Source organism: Cervus elaphus, chromosome 14 (assembly GCF_910594005.1).
Source record: "Cervus elaphus chromosome 14, mCerEla1.1, whole genome shotgun sequence".
In the NCBI taxonomy this organism is placed as follows: Eukaryota; Metazoa; Chordata; class Mammalia; order Artiodactyla; family Cervidae; genus Cervus; species Cervus elaphus.
The window spans coordinates 68,633,588-68,650,553 of record NC_057828.1 but is presented as its reverse complement, the minus strand read 5'-3'; the positions used below and the strand labels follow the sequence as shown (position 1 = coordinate 68,650,553).

The 16,966-nt window shown below is 39.3% G+C and overlaps 2 protein-coding genes and 1 pseudogene across 5 annotated transcripts in view; 2 read left to right on the top strand and 1 right to left on the bottom strand.

Annotated features, from left to right (window-relative positions):
• TPR (translocated promoter region, nuclear basket protein) overlaps positions 1-243 on the top strand; it is a 69,083-nt gene extending 68,840 nt beyond the window's left edge. For both annotated transcript variants that reach the window (XM_043922812.1, XM_043922811.1), the window contains exon 52: positions 44-243. In XM_043922812.1, coding sequence (XP_043778747.1) covers positions 44-99 — 56 coding nt within the window. In that variant the 3' untranslated portion in view covers positions 100-243. The remainder of the gene's footprint in view (positions 1-43) is intronic.
• Positions 242-16,730, bottom strand: PRG4 (proteoglycan 4). 3 transcript variants are annotated; one of them, XM_043922816.1, is made up of 13 exons: positions 16,628-16,730; positions 15,963-16,064; positions 13,396-13,518; positions 12,000-12,119; positions 9,168-9,317; positions 8,534-8,656; positions 4,317-7,181; positions 3,689-3,766; positions 2,794-2,930; positions 2,356-2,512; positions 1,692-1,889; positions 1,124-1,249; positions 242-395 (listed from the first exon to the last, which is right to left on the bottom strand). In XM_043922816.1, the coding sequence occupies exons 2-13, from the start codon at positions 16,036-16,038 to the stop codon at positions 298-300; spliced, it is 4,251 nt and encodes a 1,416-aa protein (XP_043778751.1). In that variant the 5' UTR covers positions 16,039-16,064; positions 16,628-16,730; the 3' UTR covers positions 242-297. The 3 variants fall into 3 exon arrangements, with proteins under 3 accessions (XP_043778751.1, XP_043778749.1, XP_043778750.1); XM_043922814.1 differs by lacking the exons at positions 8,534-8,656; positions 9,168-9,317; XM_043922815.1 differs by lacking the exons at positions 8,534-8,656; positions 9,168-9,317; positions 13,396-13,518 and having other exon boundaries at positions 259-395.
• LOC122708415 lies at positions 11,234-11,360 on the top strand (annotated as a pseudogene).
• Positions 16,731-16,966: the final 236 nt, after the last annotated feature.

Genomic DNA, 16,966 nt, shown 5'->3' with positions numbered 1-16,966 from the left:
TTTTGAAAGATGCATTCAGATTTATTCTTTTTTTCTCTTACAGGTGTGAGCCATGCAATGGGAGGGAGAGGAGGAATAAATAGAGGAAATATTAATTAAATGTTCTGTAAACTACAATAACTGTGAATAAGATTGTCAGATCTGTTTTAGTGTAATGATTGTCAAGTTTAAAAACATTTTTGTATTTAAATTGGTATGCTTATCTCAGCGTTCTTTATTAATAAAATGTATTTCAGTGTCAACATTTATTATTCGCTTCTTCATTTTAATTAGTTGATTCTTCCGTCGCCCGTCAGTCTAAGGACAGTTGTACCAGGTATTGGATAAGGTCTGCCCAGAACGAGTAGTAATGGCTCTTGCTGTCCTACTTGGCACGTCGACGTTATAGTATTGATCTAAAAAGAGGAAGGATCACTTTTCAATTAAAAAGAAAATAAAACACTTAAAAGTAGTTTCTATTTATTTTTATGCTCAAAGAGAGTATTTATCATTTTAGTACAAAAAATGTATTAATTAATTAATTTGAACTTTCTGACAAAAAGAAAACCAGCTGCTTAGGCAGACTGACCTTTCACCATCTTTCAATGAAATTATATTTAATTCTGCTTTTTCAGTGTAAGAATTTGAGAAAACCAAGTTAGTTTAAAAAATGATCATTTGTTTGAATTTTATTCTTTAAAAAAATACATTCTGATGTCATTTATATAGGCAGAATAGCTTATATTTTCATGACTTTTTCAAAGAAAAATACCCCAGGTAATATAATTAATAAAATTAGTTTCTTAGGAACTTCTTTCTGATCTTACAGACTATAATGATATAAATAGGTATAACTTCATAGTAAGTAAGGCCTCTGTTAAATGCCACTGATAACAAAGGAAAATATTATTTTCAGTAGCAGTTTTAACTCAGTTTAGTGGATGTTTTATTATACTAGGCTTTAATCTCATGAAGGATAGGGCAGAAATGAATTGTAATCCATTCAGTTTAATTAAACCAATAACCTAAGCTTTCTCTTCAGGATAATTAGAATAAGTGATAGAATTTAACTTCTCACCTTTAGTCACCATTGAACACTTGGTTTTGCTTTGATTTTATTCATGTCTCAAAGATAATAACTTACCTTTAGAAAAGGCATAGTAATCGTAGCCATCGGGTTTTCTGACGTTGGGCAGTGATATTGCTGAAGTAACCACGTTTGGAAGTCCTCTCCACAGTGTACTCACTTTAACTTCATTATGGAGGAAACCTGTGGATGACGTTTTAAATGTGAGATTGAAAGGCAGTGATGTTCTGTAAGCAGTTGGAAAGAGCAGTTGTTGAGGCAAACAGACGTGGTTTTAACCTTAGTTTGGTCACTTAGTAGCTCTGTTACCTTGGGTGAGTTAACTTCAGTGCCTCAACTTTTGCTGTCTCTCATGTGATACAAATATCTACCTTTTAGGACTGTTGTGAGGGCTATAGGTTTGAGCTTAATGTTCTTAGTTAATGGTGTTTATTATAATTAATAAACCTGAATAAATTGTCTTTCTTATCCACAAAGAAAAATACGGTATTGATCTTTGGTCATTCATTGAGGCAAATTGATAAGCTTAAAGTATTAGGGTTATTTGGCCAGAATTTATATTTAATAATTGATACTATATTACATCTACTTCATGTGTAAAAATTAACACAGTAAAAAATATTACCTTTGTCTTGATAAGGGACTCTGATGGGTGAGTACTGAATTCTGATGGTGTGTATTTGAGAAGGTCCTATAGCACGTTCAAATCGACGTCTCCTGACCTGTGCTGTTTCTCCATACACGGAATAGTTTATAGCAGGCCTTCTTCCAGTACACTTTTGGGTGGGTTCCTGTTTGTAAGTGTACTGCTGAACACTGCCACCTATGATGAATTAGAAAATCACATATAGTATGAAAATTAATTCTAATGCCCAAAAGAGGTGGAAGAGAGCTTTTTACAAGGTAGAGGAAACAATGGATGTTTTTTATACAGTGTGGTCCAGACATTAATAATGGTTACTAGTCAAGGGTACTATAAAAATAACTGACTCTTGAAGTACTTGTGAATAAAGCCAACGCACTGCATAGTTATATATTTAGCTTTGTTTTAAAATAAATAACATTCTTTATATAAATGTCCTGAAAACTCATGAAATCGTGATTTGAATGTCAAGAAAGCAAAATACTTCTTACTGCCCTTAATTTATTTTTTAATTGAAAATATTTGATTTTAGACATTAAAGATATTTGTTAACAGTAATCCCAGTAATAAATGAAAATATTGAATGAAATTTTCCTGTCAGATTTCTCCTTAAAAGTTTTAATTTTGTTAGTTATGTAACACATACCTCTCTTGAAAAAATACACAGATTCAGGTCTGTTCTTGTATTGAGCTATTGAGAGAGCTGCCACTATTTTTCCATTTAGTCCTCCAAATCCTTTGGAAATTAGTTTGGGATATCCTGCATCTTTTATATCATTGGTGAAACGCCAGTACTGAGAATCCTGATAATTAAAAAGAGGAAATGACGTGAACAGCTTTTTAAAAGGTTATAAAGCAAGTGGGAGGAAGGTTAGAAACTCATTATTAGATTTAAGTATTGGGAGAAAGTTTTACCTTAGTTAATAATTTGAATAATTTGACAGGGTTACCATATTAACTTTTTATCAAATTTTAATGGTAGTTTGTTTATGTATGGAGACTTTCTGAAATGGAAGTTAAACTGATTTATGGTTTCATAATAAAAAATAACTGCTGATTTCTCTCACAAGGATATTTTTCTTACCTTAAAGAAGAAAGTCTTTCCTTCACAGTTGCATCTCGTAAAAACAGTATCAATGGGGGAGGGAATGCCCCAAACTTCAGTAATTCTCCGAGGTGGAGATGGTGGACTGAATGGAGTTAGCATCCAGAAATAATGACCTAAAATTGAAAGTGATGATCAGCCTACAAGCTGAATGAAGTCTGAAACCTATCCCAGAAGAAATCAAAATCAAATCTTTTAAAAATAGTTTATCATAAACAGATTGAATGTGTTGACAAGCGTTCTATGATGGCTAGTCAGAATTGTAAGTACTAAATGCAGACGACTGTATTTGAACATTTCTGAGAATACATGTTTCTCAAGTCTGAAATTTAGCATGACAAAATTTTTAGTTTCCCAGTTTCTCTAGAAAGGGCCTTCTAGCTTGGATTTACAGAAAGTCACTTAATCTCTCAATTTCTTTATCTGTTAGAATTAAGTAGTTACAATTAAATAACTTAGTTGTGTTTGTTACTTTATTCCCTAGTGGCTCAGATGGTCAGCAATCTGCCTGCAATGTCGGAGACCCAGGTTTGATCCCTGGGTCAGGAAGATCCCCTGGGGAAGGGAATGGCAACCCACTCCAGTATTCTTGCCTGGAAAATCCCATGGACAGAGGACCCTGGCAGGCTACAGTCCATGGCGTTGGTGGAGTCAGAAACGACTGAGCAACTAACATACTTTAACTATTTCTAACTTTTTTAATCCAATGCTTTAGTATTTACCCTCAGGTCCTTATAATAATTATGTGAGGTAAGTTTATCAGTCAGGTTTCCCTCCAGGAAGCTCAATTCAAATTTGTACTCTCCAATGACGCGTTCTCATGAATACCAGGAACAAAACAAGGAGCAGAAAAAGAAATGTGTACAAAACTCACCTCGAAATGCAACTAATGTCCCATTACGCAAAGTAGTCAGTCCATCTACTGGCCTACCATTGCATAAATTAGTTTCATCTGAAACAAATTAACACAAATTAGGCCAACATAAAAATGAGAAGAAGGTTTCGCTCTTTTCAAATCTTCCCATCAGGTTCTCTTTCCTCTGTTCACCCTTTCCTAAGCTCTTGAAGAGTACATATTTGACGTACATGTACTTCAGAGGTTAAAGAAAAGTAATACTGTTCATAGTTGTACTTAAAGGTGATATTACTCAAAATATATAAACATACATTTTGAATTGGAATGGGTCAGGGTGCCTGATCTTCATGTAAATTTGCCAGGTATTGGATGTTCAGTCTCAATGTGAAATTTTTTTTCTTAGTTCTGATTGCCTTGTGGAATTGGTTTGGCAAAGAATATTGCACATTCTTATAACCCTAGGTTGTTATTTGATTTTCCAAATACCAAATAAACTTATTTGCTTAGCTGTAGAGAAGATGTAAAACTTCACGAGTTAAGTTTCAGGGTTTTAAATATATATCAATAGAATAATACTAAATCAGGGCATTCTGGTTCAGAAAGATTTAACATTGCCAATTTTAAACGTGAAAATAACTGATGTTACCTGAAAACATGGGGCTGATACCGAAGCCTTGACTGGGTCCTCTCACTATGATTTCAGTGCCTGGAATAACTATAGGAGTTAGTACAGGGGGCCTGAAAATCACATGAGGTTTTTCTCCTTCAGCAGCATCTCCATCCTCATTCTTTGGGTTTACCTCAATTATTTCTGAGTTGGGGGTTGGGGTAGGGCTGGTGGTGGTTTGGAGCATGGCTTCTGGTAAAGAGGTAGGAGTCGGTCCAGGCATTGCTGATGTCGTCATCTTTGGGGGAGTTGGTGTAGTCTTTGGTTTTCTCACTCTAGGTGTTCTTGGCTTTTTGGTCGAAGTGGGCTTTTTGGGTGCTCTGGTTGGTTTCTGAGGTTTAGGAGTTGTCGCTTGAGAATTAGTAGCTGTGCCTTTTGGTACAGCTGTGGTCTGTTCAGGTTTGCTTGTCTTCTTGGTCGTCTTCTTTGTTGCAGTCATTACTTTAGGTGCAAGAGTTGCTTTAGGAGTAATTTTGGATGATGTTGTGGTATCTTCGGTTGTGGTAGATGTTACATCTGTGGTTGTACTTGGTAGTTTGGTTTCAGTAGTCTTTTCTGTTTTAGTTGCTGCCTCTGTTATAATCTTAGCTGCAGCTGTTGTAATTTCAGGTGTAGAATGTATGTCTTTTTCTGTGGACTTGTCTTTAACTGTTGTAGTCATTTCAGGTTTGTTCACTTTAGGAGCCTTGATTGTGGGTACTGCAGGCTCCTTGGGACTGTTTTCAAGAGCCTTTGGTGTGGATTCTATAGGAGGCTGAGGAGTTGATTCAGCAGGGCTCTTCGGAGTAGTGGGAGGCTCCACGGTGGTAGTTGAAGTAGAGGCCTCTGAGGTGGTTGGAGCAGGTATATCAGGAGAACTTGGAGGAGATGTCTCAGGAGAATTTGGAGTGGGCTCCTTGGGGGTGGTGGGTACAGGCTCCTTGGGAATGGTGGGAGCAGGCTTCTTGGGGGTGGTGGTGGGTGCAGGCTCCTTGGGAGTGGGTGTAGGCTCTTTGGGGGTGGTGGTGGGTGCAGGCTCTTTGGGGGTGGTGGTGGGAGCAGGCTCCTTGGGGGCGGTAGGAGCAGGCTCCTTGGGGGTGGTGGGTGCAGGCTCCTTGGGGGTGGTGGGTGCAGACTCCTTGTGGGTGGTGGGTGCAGACTCCTTGTGGGTGGTGGGTGCAGGCTCCTTGGGGGTGGTGGGTGCAGGCTCCTTCGGGGTGGTGGGAGCGGGCTCCTTGGTGGTGGGTGCGGGCTCTTTGGGGGCGGTGGGAGCGGGCTCCTTGGGGGCGGTGGGAGCAGGCTCCTTGGTGGTGGGTGCGGGCTCCTTGGGGACGGTGGGTGCGGGCTCCTTGGGGACGGTGGGAGCGGGCTCCTTGGGGGTGGTGGGAGCGGGCTCCTTGGGGGTGGTGGGTGCGGGCTCCTTGGGGGTGGTGGGTGCGGGCTCCTTGGGAGTGGGTGCAGGCTCCTTGGGGGTGGTGGGAGCGGGCTCCTTTGTGGTGGGTGCAGGCTCCTTGGGGGCGGTGGGAGCGGACTCCTTGGGGGTGGTGGGTGCAGGCTCCTTCGGGGTGGTGGGTGTAGGCTCCTTGGTGGTGGGTGCAGGCTCTTTGGGGGTGGTGGTGGAAGCAGGCTCCTTGGGGGTGGTGGGTGCAGGCTTCTTCGGGGTGGTGGGTGCAAGCTCCTCGGGGGTGGTGGGTGCAGGCTCCTCGGGGGTGGTGGGTGCAAGCTCCTCGGGGGTGGTGGGTGCAGGCTCCTCGGGGGTGGTGGGAGCAGGCTCCTTGGGGGTGGTGGGTGCAGGCTCCTTGGTGGTGGGAGCAGGCTCCTTGGGGGTGGTGGGAGCAGGCTCCTTGGTGGTGGGAGCAGGCTCCTTGGGGGTGGTGGGTGCAGGCTCCTTGGGGGTGGTGGGAGCAGGCTCCTCGGGGGTGGTGGGTGCAGACTCCTCAGGGGTGGTGGATGCAGGCTCCTCGGGGGTGGTGGGTGCAGGCTTCTCGGGAATGGTGGGAGCAGGCTCCTTGGGGGTGGTGGGTGCAGGTTCCTTGGGGGTGGTGGGTGCAGGTTCCTTGGGAGTGGTGGGAGCAGGCTCCTTGGGGGTGGTGGGTGCAGGCTCCTTGGTGGTGGGAGCAGGCTCCTTGGGGGTGGTGGGAGCAGGCTCCTTGGGGGTGGTGGGAGCAGGCTCCTTGGGGGTGGTGGGAGCAGGCTCCTCGGGGGTGGTGGGTGCAGGCTCCTCGAGGGTGGTGGGTGCAGGCTCCTCAGGGGTGGTGGGTGCAGGCTTCTCGGGAATGGTGGGAGCAGGCTCCTTGGGGGTGGTGGGTGCAGGCTCCTTGGGGGTGGTGGGTGCAGGCTCCTTGGGGGTGGTGGGTGCAGGTTCCTTGGGGGTGGTGGGTGCAGGCTCCTTGGGAGTGGTGGGTGCAGGCTCCTTCGGGGTGGTGGGTGTAGGGGATTTGGTTATAGTTTCAGCTTTGGGTGTAGATGTAGCAGGAACTTCAGGTGTGGGTGCAAGACCTTTAGTAGATGTGTTCTCTGCAGTTCGTGTCTCTTTAGCTGAAGTAGTCTTCTCTTTTGCGCTAGTGGAAGTCTGCTTATTTGTTGTAGAAGTCTCTTTAGTTTCAATTGTTGTCTCTGTGTGGACTGTCGAAGGTGTCTCTTTAGTTGTGTCAGATTTAGGTGGAAGACTGGGCTTAGGAAGTGTTGGTTTTACTGTTGTAATCTTGGGAGTTGTGGTAACTTTATTACGTTGAGTGGTGGGAATGTTAGGAGTTGGGGTGAGCTTGAAATCACCATTATCCAGTCCACTTCCACCTTCATCTATAACTGGTGGTCCTGGGGTAGGTTTCTTTTTAGGAGTTCTTTTCTTCTTGTTATCTTTTACTAGAGAGAAAAAAAAAAGATACATCTTTTTATTTTTGTGACATAAAGATGCCATCCTTATCATTGACTGGCTGTGTGTGTCGAGGCAAATTGCTAATCTCTAACATGTCTATTGATTTACTGTAAAATGGTAAACACTATTTTACTGGACTATTTTAGTGAATGAATGAGATAAGGGATGAAAAATACAAAACTCAATACAATTAATACATGGAAGCAAGTGGCAACTTGGAAATTGTTAATATGATCAATAACACTAATTCAACTCTCATATCAATGTTCTTTGCTCCTCACTTTCTTAGCTCTTCTTATTCCTTATTGCTCATTGCCCCTTTACTGGAAACCTAGTTCCAGCATCTTTTAGACCCACTGCACCAATTCCCTCAGAAACCTCTGTAACTGCATCCAAGGAATCTGTTCCAGTCAACCCCAAGCTTCCAGCTTAGCCCTGCTTCCATGCACATGGCTTTGAACAGCCTTCTTTTCCCTGTCCATCTAAACTTAGCAGTCTCAGGGGATACAGAGAGGGAGATTAGGATACCATGGCAGGAAAAGGACCCTATTTAACAGGACTTCCCAGAGCAGCCACCCCATAGGTGAACCCCAGAGCCCAAGAGGCACATCACTTGGATGAGTTCTGTTTATCAATTCTATTAATGCTCAGAGATTAAATATCTTGCTATTCAGCTAGAAAGAAGGCTTCAGGGGAAATAACCACCCAGGAAATAGAATTCTTCAAAACTTCAATATCCAAAATCTGCCATTTCCTGGAGAATGAGAATATATTTTAGAAATTCAGGAAACAATTTTTAAAAAGCAGAACAAACGAAATTTCTCTTTAGGAGGTAATCGCCAATTCTGTAGTATGTCCTTTACTACAGCAAAATCAGATATGACATAATTAGAAAAATAATAAAGATCTGTAAAATGTGAATAATAATATTGCCTTTCAGGAATGTATGATAATTTAATGGATTAAAGTTGCAAAATACTTAAGGAACAATATAAATGTTCTTTATAGGGAAGGAGAAATGAAACCACAATATAGAAGAGAGAGAAATGCTATCAGGTAGAGAGGAACTGAAATAGAAAACCATTAGTAATCATCTCTGATGCCATCCTATGGTTCTACAGTTGCTGTTCTCGTCTTCTTTGGCTCTACAGAGTGGTGTCTTAGCTGCTTGGCACTAGTTTCCTATAGGAAATTTTCACGGATATCTTTTAATATTTATGAAGTTACACCCCCCTCAATATTGGAATGTCCTCAAATCATTCTCCCACACACATGACTTTTAGATAATTATTGTTAACATGGCATTGATATAGTCATTGATCTTTATCAATGCTCAAACCTTTGGGTTTCTTCTTTAATTCTCTATTAGCAGCTGAATTTTTGGAAGACTTGATTTTCCGAATAGTTGAAGAGGAAGAGGAAGAGGAGGAGGAAGACTCTTGATTTTCAGAAACAGAATGTTCTATAAATCAAATAAAAAAGTTGATCACACCAACTGTGATTTAAAGCAAAAAAGAACTGCCAGTCCAAATGCAACAAGAAATGCTGTTTATTGATCTACAAATGTCATATTCTGCTTTTGTTTTATCAGTAAAATGAGCAACTGCTCTTGTAAATGTCAGTTAAAAGCAAGGCACCTGAGCTTGTCACAGATACTAGAGTATAACTATTCAATATATAACTTTCACTCAACTTTCTTATATCCCACTGAATCAAGTTGTTATACAAAGAAAATCGTGAACTCTTTTTTTAAAAAACAGTAAATCTTGTTTCTTCTGATTAGTTTAATCTAGTCCTGTACAGTTTGGTAAATAAAAATAACTTTGGCTTGAACTTTGACTTAAACAAAAAGTGTGATGAGCCTTTAATGACTTAGAAGATCACCTTATTCTATGAAGAGCTCATAGAAGTAGTCCACCTACAGATTGTTTCATCTTAGAAACAACCTTTTGTTACATCTGTCATCTTCCTACCTTCTGTTATTTCCTCTGATTCTATAACTTTCTTAGTCTTCTTCTTGTTTGGTGATTTGGGTGAACGTTTGGTTGTTGATTTGATGGTCTGAGATGCTCCTGGAGGTGGAGGTGCAGTCTTTGGAGGTGGAGGTGTTGTGGGGTTATGCACTGAGGCCAAGCAAGACAGGTCGGTTAACATCTTGTTCACATTCATCAGCAACTCTAACTGTGAAAGGCACAGATGCCATCTGGCTTCAAGAGTAGATGCTGGTGAAAACCGGTGCAGGCAAGCTCTCAGCCCAGCACTAACTACTCCAAACTAATGAATTCTGAGAATGCATTGCTATTTAAAAAAAAAAAAATGATTCTCAAATCACTGTAAATTATGACTTGGAGCAAAGACTCAGGAGTCAGAAGACCTGAATTCCAGTTCTAGACCTTCAAGGCTCTGCTGTTGACCTTGGACAAATGGGCAAACCCTCTTGAACCCCCTTGCCTGCAAACTGAGATGTTTTCTCCTAGATGATTTCCTGAGGTGTTTGCCTGCCTAAAAAATGCTTAACTCTATGCACTCCATTCTTTATGCCAGCCTTCTGTGATACAAAAATAATCCCTGCATGTGGTTGACAGATATTTGTGCTCTCAAGAAGAAAAATATAAAAATTACATTCTCCTGTTGTCATATTCATTTAAATCAAATGACACCAATTTACCTTCCTTTTTTTTTTTTCAATTACAAAAGTTCTACATGAATATTTACCCCTGGAAGAATTTCACACTTTCATATTATGCTTTCCTCAAAATGCATTGCCCGTCTCCAAGATAAAATAGCTTAATGGTTTGGCATGTACCTTTTTAACCTTTTATTGCCCCTACTCTTTGCCCCTTCTCATGCCTAGAAGAGAAGACATGGAATATGTTTGATCATTAGAAACGAGAAGAAAAGAAGAGGGACTTATCTGAAAGATAAGAGAACAGGGAGAGAGAAGGGCCCCTGGGTGGAGGAGAGTGGTGATAAATCCTGCTACTCTTACCAAACTTCTCCTCCAAACTCTGTTTTTGTAATTTCCATGAGCTGACCACCATAACGTTCCCTCTTTGTCCTTCCACCCCACAAAAATGCCAGGTACCACAACTTGAAAAGTTTTTTCACATTCTAATGATCTTGACCAAGCTATTTAACCTCTTGGACTGTTTTCTCACCCACATTCAGAGGTGCTTGACTGCTTCAATTCTTGAACTGTTAGGACTTTTAGACATATAGATGCCTATAAGCAGTATCTATAGCAATCTTAAAATGACTAAGTGGTGAGTTGCAAGACAGTTCGGGTGTTTTGTTTTGTTTTTTTTTTTAAGAAAATGCTGAAGCTCTAATTGATGCCTCTATTTTCAGTTGGACCCTGACGATCTCTGTGAATTCTGTGAATGAAGCACTACCTTCATCAATTTTTGTTCATTGAGTTTTACATACACCTCAAGTAATCTAACCCGCCACTTGGTAGCTAAACTATTGCCTTTATTAATATGGTTCTCTCAATGATTGATCATTCTCTAATCGTTTTCCCTCCCCATCCATCCTCTGCCCAAAATAAATTCTTAGTTTTTTGTCTCACAGCCAAAACAACTATCAGTGATGAGTGAATAAGAAGCACTCATCTCATAGGTCCATCTGAAAGCTGCAGGAACTCTGCACTTGGAGATTTTAATTACAAGGGTGTTGTCGCCATTATTTTTGGAATGTTTTCCAATGAAAACATTGAAGAGTTAAGAAATGTTCCTCCACTATGCTGATTAATAGTTTTCCACCCTATTTCTTCACTGTTTGAAAGAAGCAGAAGATGCAATCTTATTTAAATAAAATGATAAGATTATGCAAGCAGTACTCATTTTCACTTTTACTTTACAGATAATCTTGTTTTAACGGTAGGATTTAAGAGCAAACATTTGGTAAAAGAAAGGAATCAACTATTTAAATACATTTTTGTAAATCTTTTTTCTTTTGGTAAATTTAGAGGGTTTTATTAAGCTGTCAGAGTACTCCTTCAGGACCTATAATCAGAGAAGAGGATTTAAAAACGAAACTAATCGCTTCTCGGCCTTTTGGCTAAGATCAAGTGTAGTATCTGTTCTTATCAGTTTAATATCTGATACGTCCTCTATCCGAGGACAATATATTAAATGGATTTTTGGAATTAGGAAAAAAGAAAAAAAAGGAAAAAAAAAAAACAAAAAAAAACGAAACTACCTTTTTTATTGATCCCTTCATATACAGACATTTAGATAGAGACTATTGAGGAGACTGTAGAGAGGGGAGAGGAACACAGTAGACAGTTAACTGCAAACAATAGACAGTTTGACAGTAAACTTTGGTTTGCTTATCAATTTAGTGCTTTAGACTGACTCCTAAGTTTACTAGTTCAGAGAAGTTGAACGTGTTGATTCTGTCCTCAGACACACACTCAAGAACACTGAGAGCAAAAGCACAGATAGGTCAAAGGACAGTTGACTTTTTGAGGTCAGCACAATGGGATTAGACAAGAAATCATCAAATGAGCGGGATACTGTCGACGTAACCTGCAGTTGAGCCACACCTGGAGGAGAAAAGCATGGATACTTGGCCCCCATCTCTGTTACTCAACCTGCGATCTCTTGTGCTCCTGGAACCTGGCTGAGCCAGGGAGTGATAGAAAGACGCGTTCTTTCTTTAATTCATCATGGTGAAACAAAAAGCTTACGTGTTAGTAAAATCAAGAGCCGAGGTGGACCACGTGTTAGACATGATCTGTGGCGCTAGGGGAGGTGCCCAGATCTGGCTGTACTGGGAAGCGCTGAGGGTAACCGGATGCTTACCTTCTTCACAAAAAGTGCCGTAATCGGAACAGCACTTGCCGTACTTCTTACAGTCTGAGTCGCAGTCACACTCCCTCCCTCTTGCAAAGGATTCGAAGCAGCGGCCTTTACAGGAAAGCTCTACCGAGAGCAAAGCAAAACATTATGGATTATTGGTTGCGTGGTCAGTGGTGCCTATGTATTGATTAACCATTTTCCACCTTACAGCTGACTAGAGCTCCAAAAGTGCATAGCTAAGTCTTCTCTGGAATTTGGAAAGTGGTTAGTTTCCCAAATGAAGACAGCTGAAGTCAAGAAAGAAATCTGGAGACTTGGGGAAACTATTCTTGCCCTTCAAGGCTCCAAGAGACATCCCAGTGCTGTCTGAGTCATTTCATGTATGGACAGTGGAAAATTGAGAAATGTCTAAAGAGGTAAGTATCCTTCATATGAATTCCCCCATCCTCTCCTCACACCATTACTTTCCAAACTGATTTTTGTTAATTGATCATACATATTCTATAACAATATATCCTAAAGAGTCAACTTAAAATAAATAGGTCACTAGTTAGGCTCAAAAATTTTTCAGAATGCACAAACCTTTATTATGACAACCTGGCATGGTATAGAGCTGAGAGATGTCAGCCCAATCCTTTGATATGGACTATATAAGAGAAATCTGCATGTTTTCCCCAAGAGCCTTGGTTAAAGCCACAGTGCCAGTAATACACAGGCATATTTGAAATAATTACCTTACACAACAAATAAATTGTACAACAATATATTTACCAACTTCACATGCAAATTCTAAAGCCGACATAACTTTGAGCCACCTTAATAATTTTCACAAAAGTGAAATTTTTGCACATTAACAACAAAATGGTCCAAAATATGTTTAAGTGAACTATCATAACTTAAAATTGTACCCTTTGGTTTTAACTGAAATTCATCATTAAATACTCATTATTAAACACTGTAAAGTGCCTTTTTTCATGTAACCTAAAACATATTAATATCAAAAAGTCAAACAGTAAGCAAAATTATTTTATTTCCATGAACTTCTTTGATGAAGGTATTGAAGGGCTCCATCACTAAGTAATTACTTCTCTGGTTAATAGCAAAGAATTACTACTGTTTACTTCATGACTCCTGAGTCACTGTATTAAGTCTCTATTTAAAACAAGAGCTGATACTGGGCCCTAGTCAATAGCCTTGTGCGAGTGACAGGTTTCCAGGTTCCCCTCCCTGTCCCGCTACGGTTGCAGCTTGGACGGCATCGTCAGGCACAGCACACTGCAACATTTACGCGAGGGAAGGGAGAAAGGCACTTCAGCACAAAGACGTGAACAGGTTGACAACAGCACTGCTCTCACGGGACATGAGCTTGACAGAGGAGACACCAGCTCTCAGGACTTACCCACGGTGCAGACTTTCTTGAAGTCAGGGCAGCACTCCATGTAGTGTTGACAGTTATAGTCACAGTTGCAGATGGCATCTCTAGAATACCCTTCCCCACATCTCCCCGCACAGCTTGCTACATCTAAAATCATACAACACTAGCGTAAACATGGCCAAATGACTTTATAAAAAGAAGGGGTCTAAGGAGTAAGACTAAGCCTCTCGGTGATGGAGAATTTTATCCATTGGAAAAGGCTGGGAAGGATGGTTCGCGATGGGTCCCAGTGACATTTGCTTCCTCCTAGGTGACCTTGACCATGCCTCTTTAGTCATTACTAGACTGAGAACATAAATACACCTTTGAAAACCAGGCTGAGTAATGGCTTTGGACAAAGAGGGTGCTCTTCCTGGGGGAGGGCTGGCAGCTACAATTCTACGAATGCTGCCCTTTACCGAGCAGCTCCGTGCTGGTCACTGAGTCATACATTATCTCTAACGCTTATGAAACGTTGCCAGGAGAGTTTCAGTAGTCTCTTTTTTAGAGATAAAAAAGCTGAAACTCAGAAATTTTAGGAACTTGCTCAAGAGCACCCAGTTAGTTAGTAGTTCCAGCATATATGTATTACAGGTCAGTGAACACCTATCAATCATTCTTATCAACCTCTTTCACTCTTAGAAATGTCCTGATTTGTATAACAAATTGTATGGTCATCCTAAGTAAACAGCCCACCTAGAATTTGAACTCTGATATATCTGAATCCAAAACCCAAACTTTCCCCACCCAATCACATTGCCTCTCATTCCTGATGATGCATTTATAGCAAGCTGGCTATGCCAGCACTAATTTTCCCATACTCCTGCTCCTTTCGTTGGTGGGAATATCTGGGGTCTATAAATGTGAGAAGAAGTCAGAGGCCTTCAACCACTGCTAAAGAGAGTACAAAATAGGTAATTCTTGAAAAACATCTGAGCATGAATATAAAAGTCATGAACAGAATTATTTTAGATAAAAGTATAATTATCCTTACATATATTTTTTAAATCATTTGGAAACACCATGAAAACCTCCCTGAGAAATAACCACAGAAATGTAACAACTGAACCCATCCGTGGAATAGAGACTGGCAGGTGCAGCGTTCTAAATCCACAGAGGGACGTTGAAGCACTGAAAAAAATCTCAGAATAATGAATCCAGGAAAATTAAAGTCTTACTATGCAAGTAAAACATTGAACATTAGGACAACTTTCAGAACTTTTTACATACATATGTGCACAATGCATATAAAAATGCATATCATATATAGTGTATGTATATAAATACATATATTATATATACAGAAAAAAGGGGAAGAAATTGAGAAGGCAAGAAAAGCAGACAAGACAACATCAAAAGATTATTTTACAACTAGCAGATTTCTGAAATGGGACGTCAGTTATTTTTATAGGAAAAATTTATTTCCTTGGATTTAATGAATGTCCCAGTTTTATTGATGTTGGTTTTAACAACTAGTTTTAAATTCATTTAATTAAAGGAGAGGAAAAATTTTTGTGACCCACCAATAGTATTATGAGGAAGTGACAGGAAATGCACCTGTGTTATGAAACTTGTAACGTTATTCTGAGAGAACAGAAGAGCGTGGAGACACCAGAGTATTCATCATTCCTGATTAAATATTTATATTTGTTCTCATGAGTTTTTCCACCTTACCTAAGTGATTCTGAAACTATGTCCAAGCAGGCAGGTATCTCACATGCTCAGTTTATTTAATCACTTCACTGGAAGTGTCTACCTTACAAGAGTAATTTTGCCATAACAATTATGTACCTTGATTTTTCTTCTCTCATATTTTGCTTATCAAAGAAAAAAAAGGGAAACAGAAATCCAAAGCTTGGTGTTATTGTTAAGTAATCTATTTTATGATGCTAGAGACTTCTGTTAAGGTGATTACACTGCACATACCTTAACATTTTCTAAAAATGAATAATAAGAACTGTTCTTACAGGACTATTTTTGGAGGGCTATGAATGGTTCAGTATTGTAAAATGACATTCACACCTGTGTAAATTCCTATCTGAAGGAATAGTCCTTGAAAGAAGAAAGCACACTTTCAAGATTACTAAAATGCCCTTCGAAATGTAAATATTCACTGTAGTATATTTATATCAACATGATGCCAACATAAGCTATTGATAATTTATTTGATATAAAAGATTAGTTGAATTTATTTGTAAACATGTAGGAAAAATCATATGCTGTTTAAATATTGTTCATTTCAGTTAATCTGATGATATATCATTCCAACATAGTTTTATTGTGTGTCTGTGTTTTTTAAACCTTTGGGAGAACCATAGAACAATAAGCACAAAAACTACTCTATTGAAAAGCTCAAAACTTCTAGAAAGATTTCATAATACAAAATGCTTATTAATATGCTACATATTCTTTACTTACTTTTAAGGTTTTACTATGCATTAAACTCAGACAAATATCATTTTTAGAAAGTTATTTCTTTTGTTGTCATAAAAATCAGAACTGAACAATTAGCAATCTCTGTCAAATAAAAGTATTTCTGACGGTTAAGGTACCTTGAGAAGAAACTTGCTGAATTGAGAAAACAGAAAACAGCAGCAACAAGTAAATGGGAAGCGTTTTCCACTCCATGGCTGCTTTCAGGTACTGAGCCCTCGCTGAAAAGAAAATAAAAGTATTAGAAAACTCCTCTTGGATCTCACCACCAATTTATGCTTGTATTACAGCATTTCAATCATTTTAAAATTCAATTTAATGATAAAAAAAACTTTCCCATTCTTAAAACAAGACGTTTAAAAGTAACCAGCCTTAATTCATTGTAAATACTTCACCATTAATCATCAAATCACCATCTCAATCATGTTACTGGCCATTTTAATACTTTAGAATCTCCCAAACAGAAAAAAAAGACCTATCTTAAAACTCTATTCAAATTATAGCAAGTACTTACAGTGCAAGGTTTAAATCCTATGTTGAAGGGAAAAAATAAGTAACCAGCTTTAGTAAAATTTGATTTAACAAACAGAGTTATCATTCCAACTTTCTCTTAACTCTCAATATAAATTCATAAGCTTTCAGCAGGTGTATTGCATAAATGTGATTCTTTTCTAAACTCTCCAACTACTATCCTTATAAATCTTTTCAAGTACCTTTAATAAAGTATATCCTTATTGAATTGAAAACATATAATTCCATGAAGCAAGTTAACTGTAACACTTACCCGTAAAAGGAGAGATGAATTTCTCCAGTGTCCCGTAAGTCTTATATATCAGAGCAAATATGTTAGGATGAACCAATTAGTCCAAAGGTTAGACAAAATCAACAGTGACAACCTATGAAATCAAACTTTCCTCATTTATTGGAACAGGTCCCAGACGACCAGACTTAAGTAACATCTGGAAAACACTTTCATTAATAAAATGACTACTACAAATAAATTTAGATTTATTGGCCCAAACACACTTCTAATTTCTAAGTGAAGTGAACAAATTGTTCTGAGATGGTAAATTGCTTGGCAGGCTTTGACTAGTGCAGCAACTTTAAAATAGTCAAATGCTGG

What these genes read in the sequence shown, in the direction of transcription:
- PRG4 (XM_043922816.1), bottom strand. Translation starts at nt 16,038, where the DNA reads ATGGAGTGGAAAACGCTTCCCATTTACTTGTTGCTGCTGTTTTCTGTT. An exon ending in TATCAGCCCCATGTTTTCAG is followed by an intron (nt 3,767 to 4,316) that starts GTAACATCAGTT and finishes AATTTGTTTCAG; the next exon opens with ATGAAACTAATTTATGCAAT. An exon ending in GAAAGACTTTCTTCTTTAAG is followed by an intron (nt 2,513 to 2,793) that starts GTAAGAAAAATA and finishes TTTAATTATCAG; the next exon opens with GATTCTCAGTACTGGCGTTT.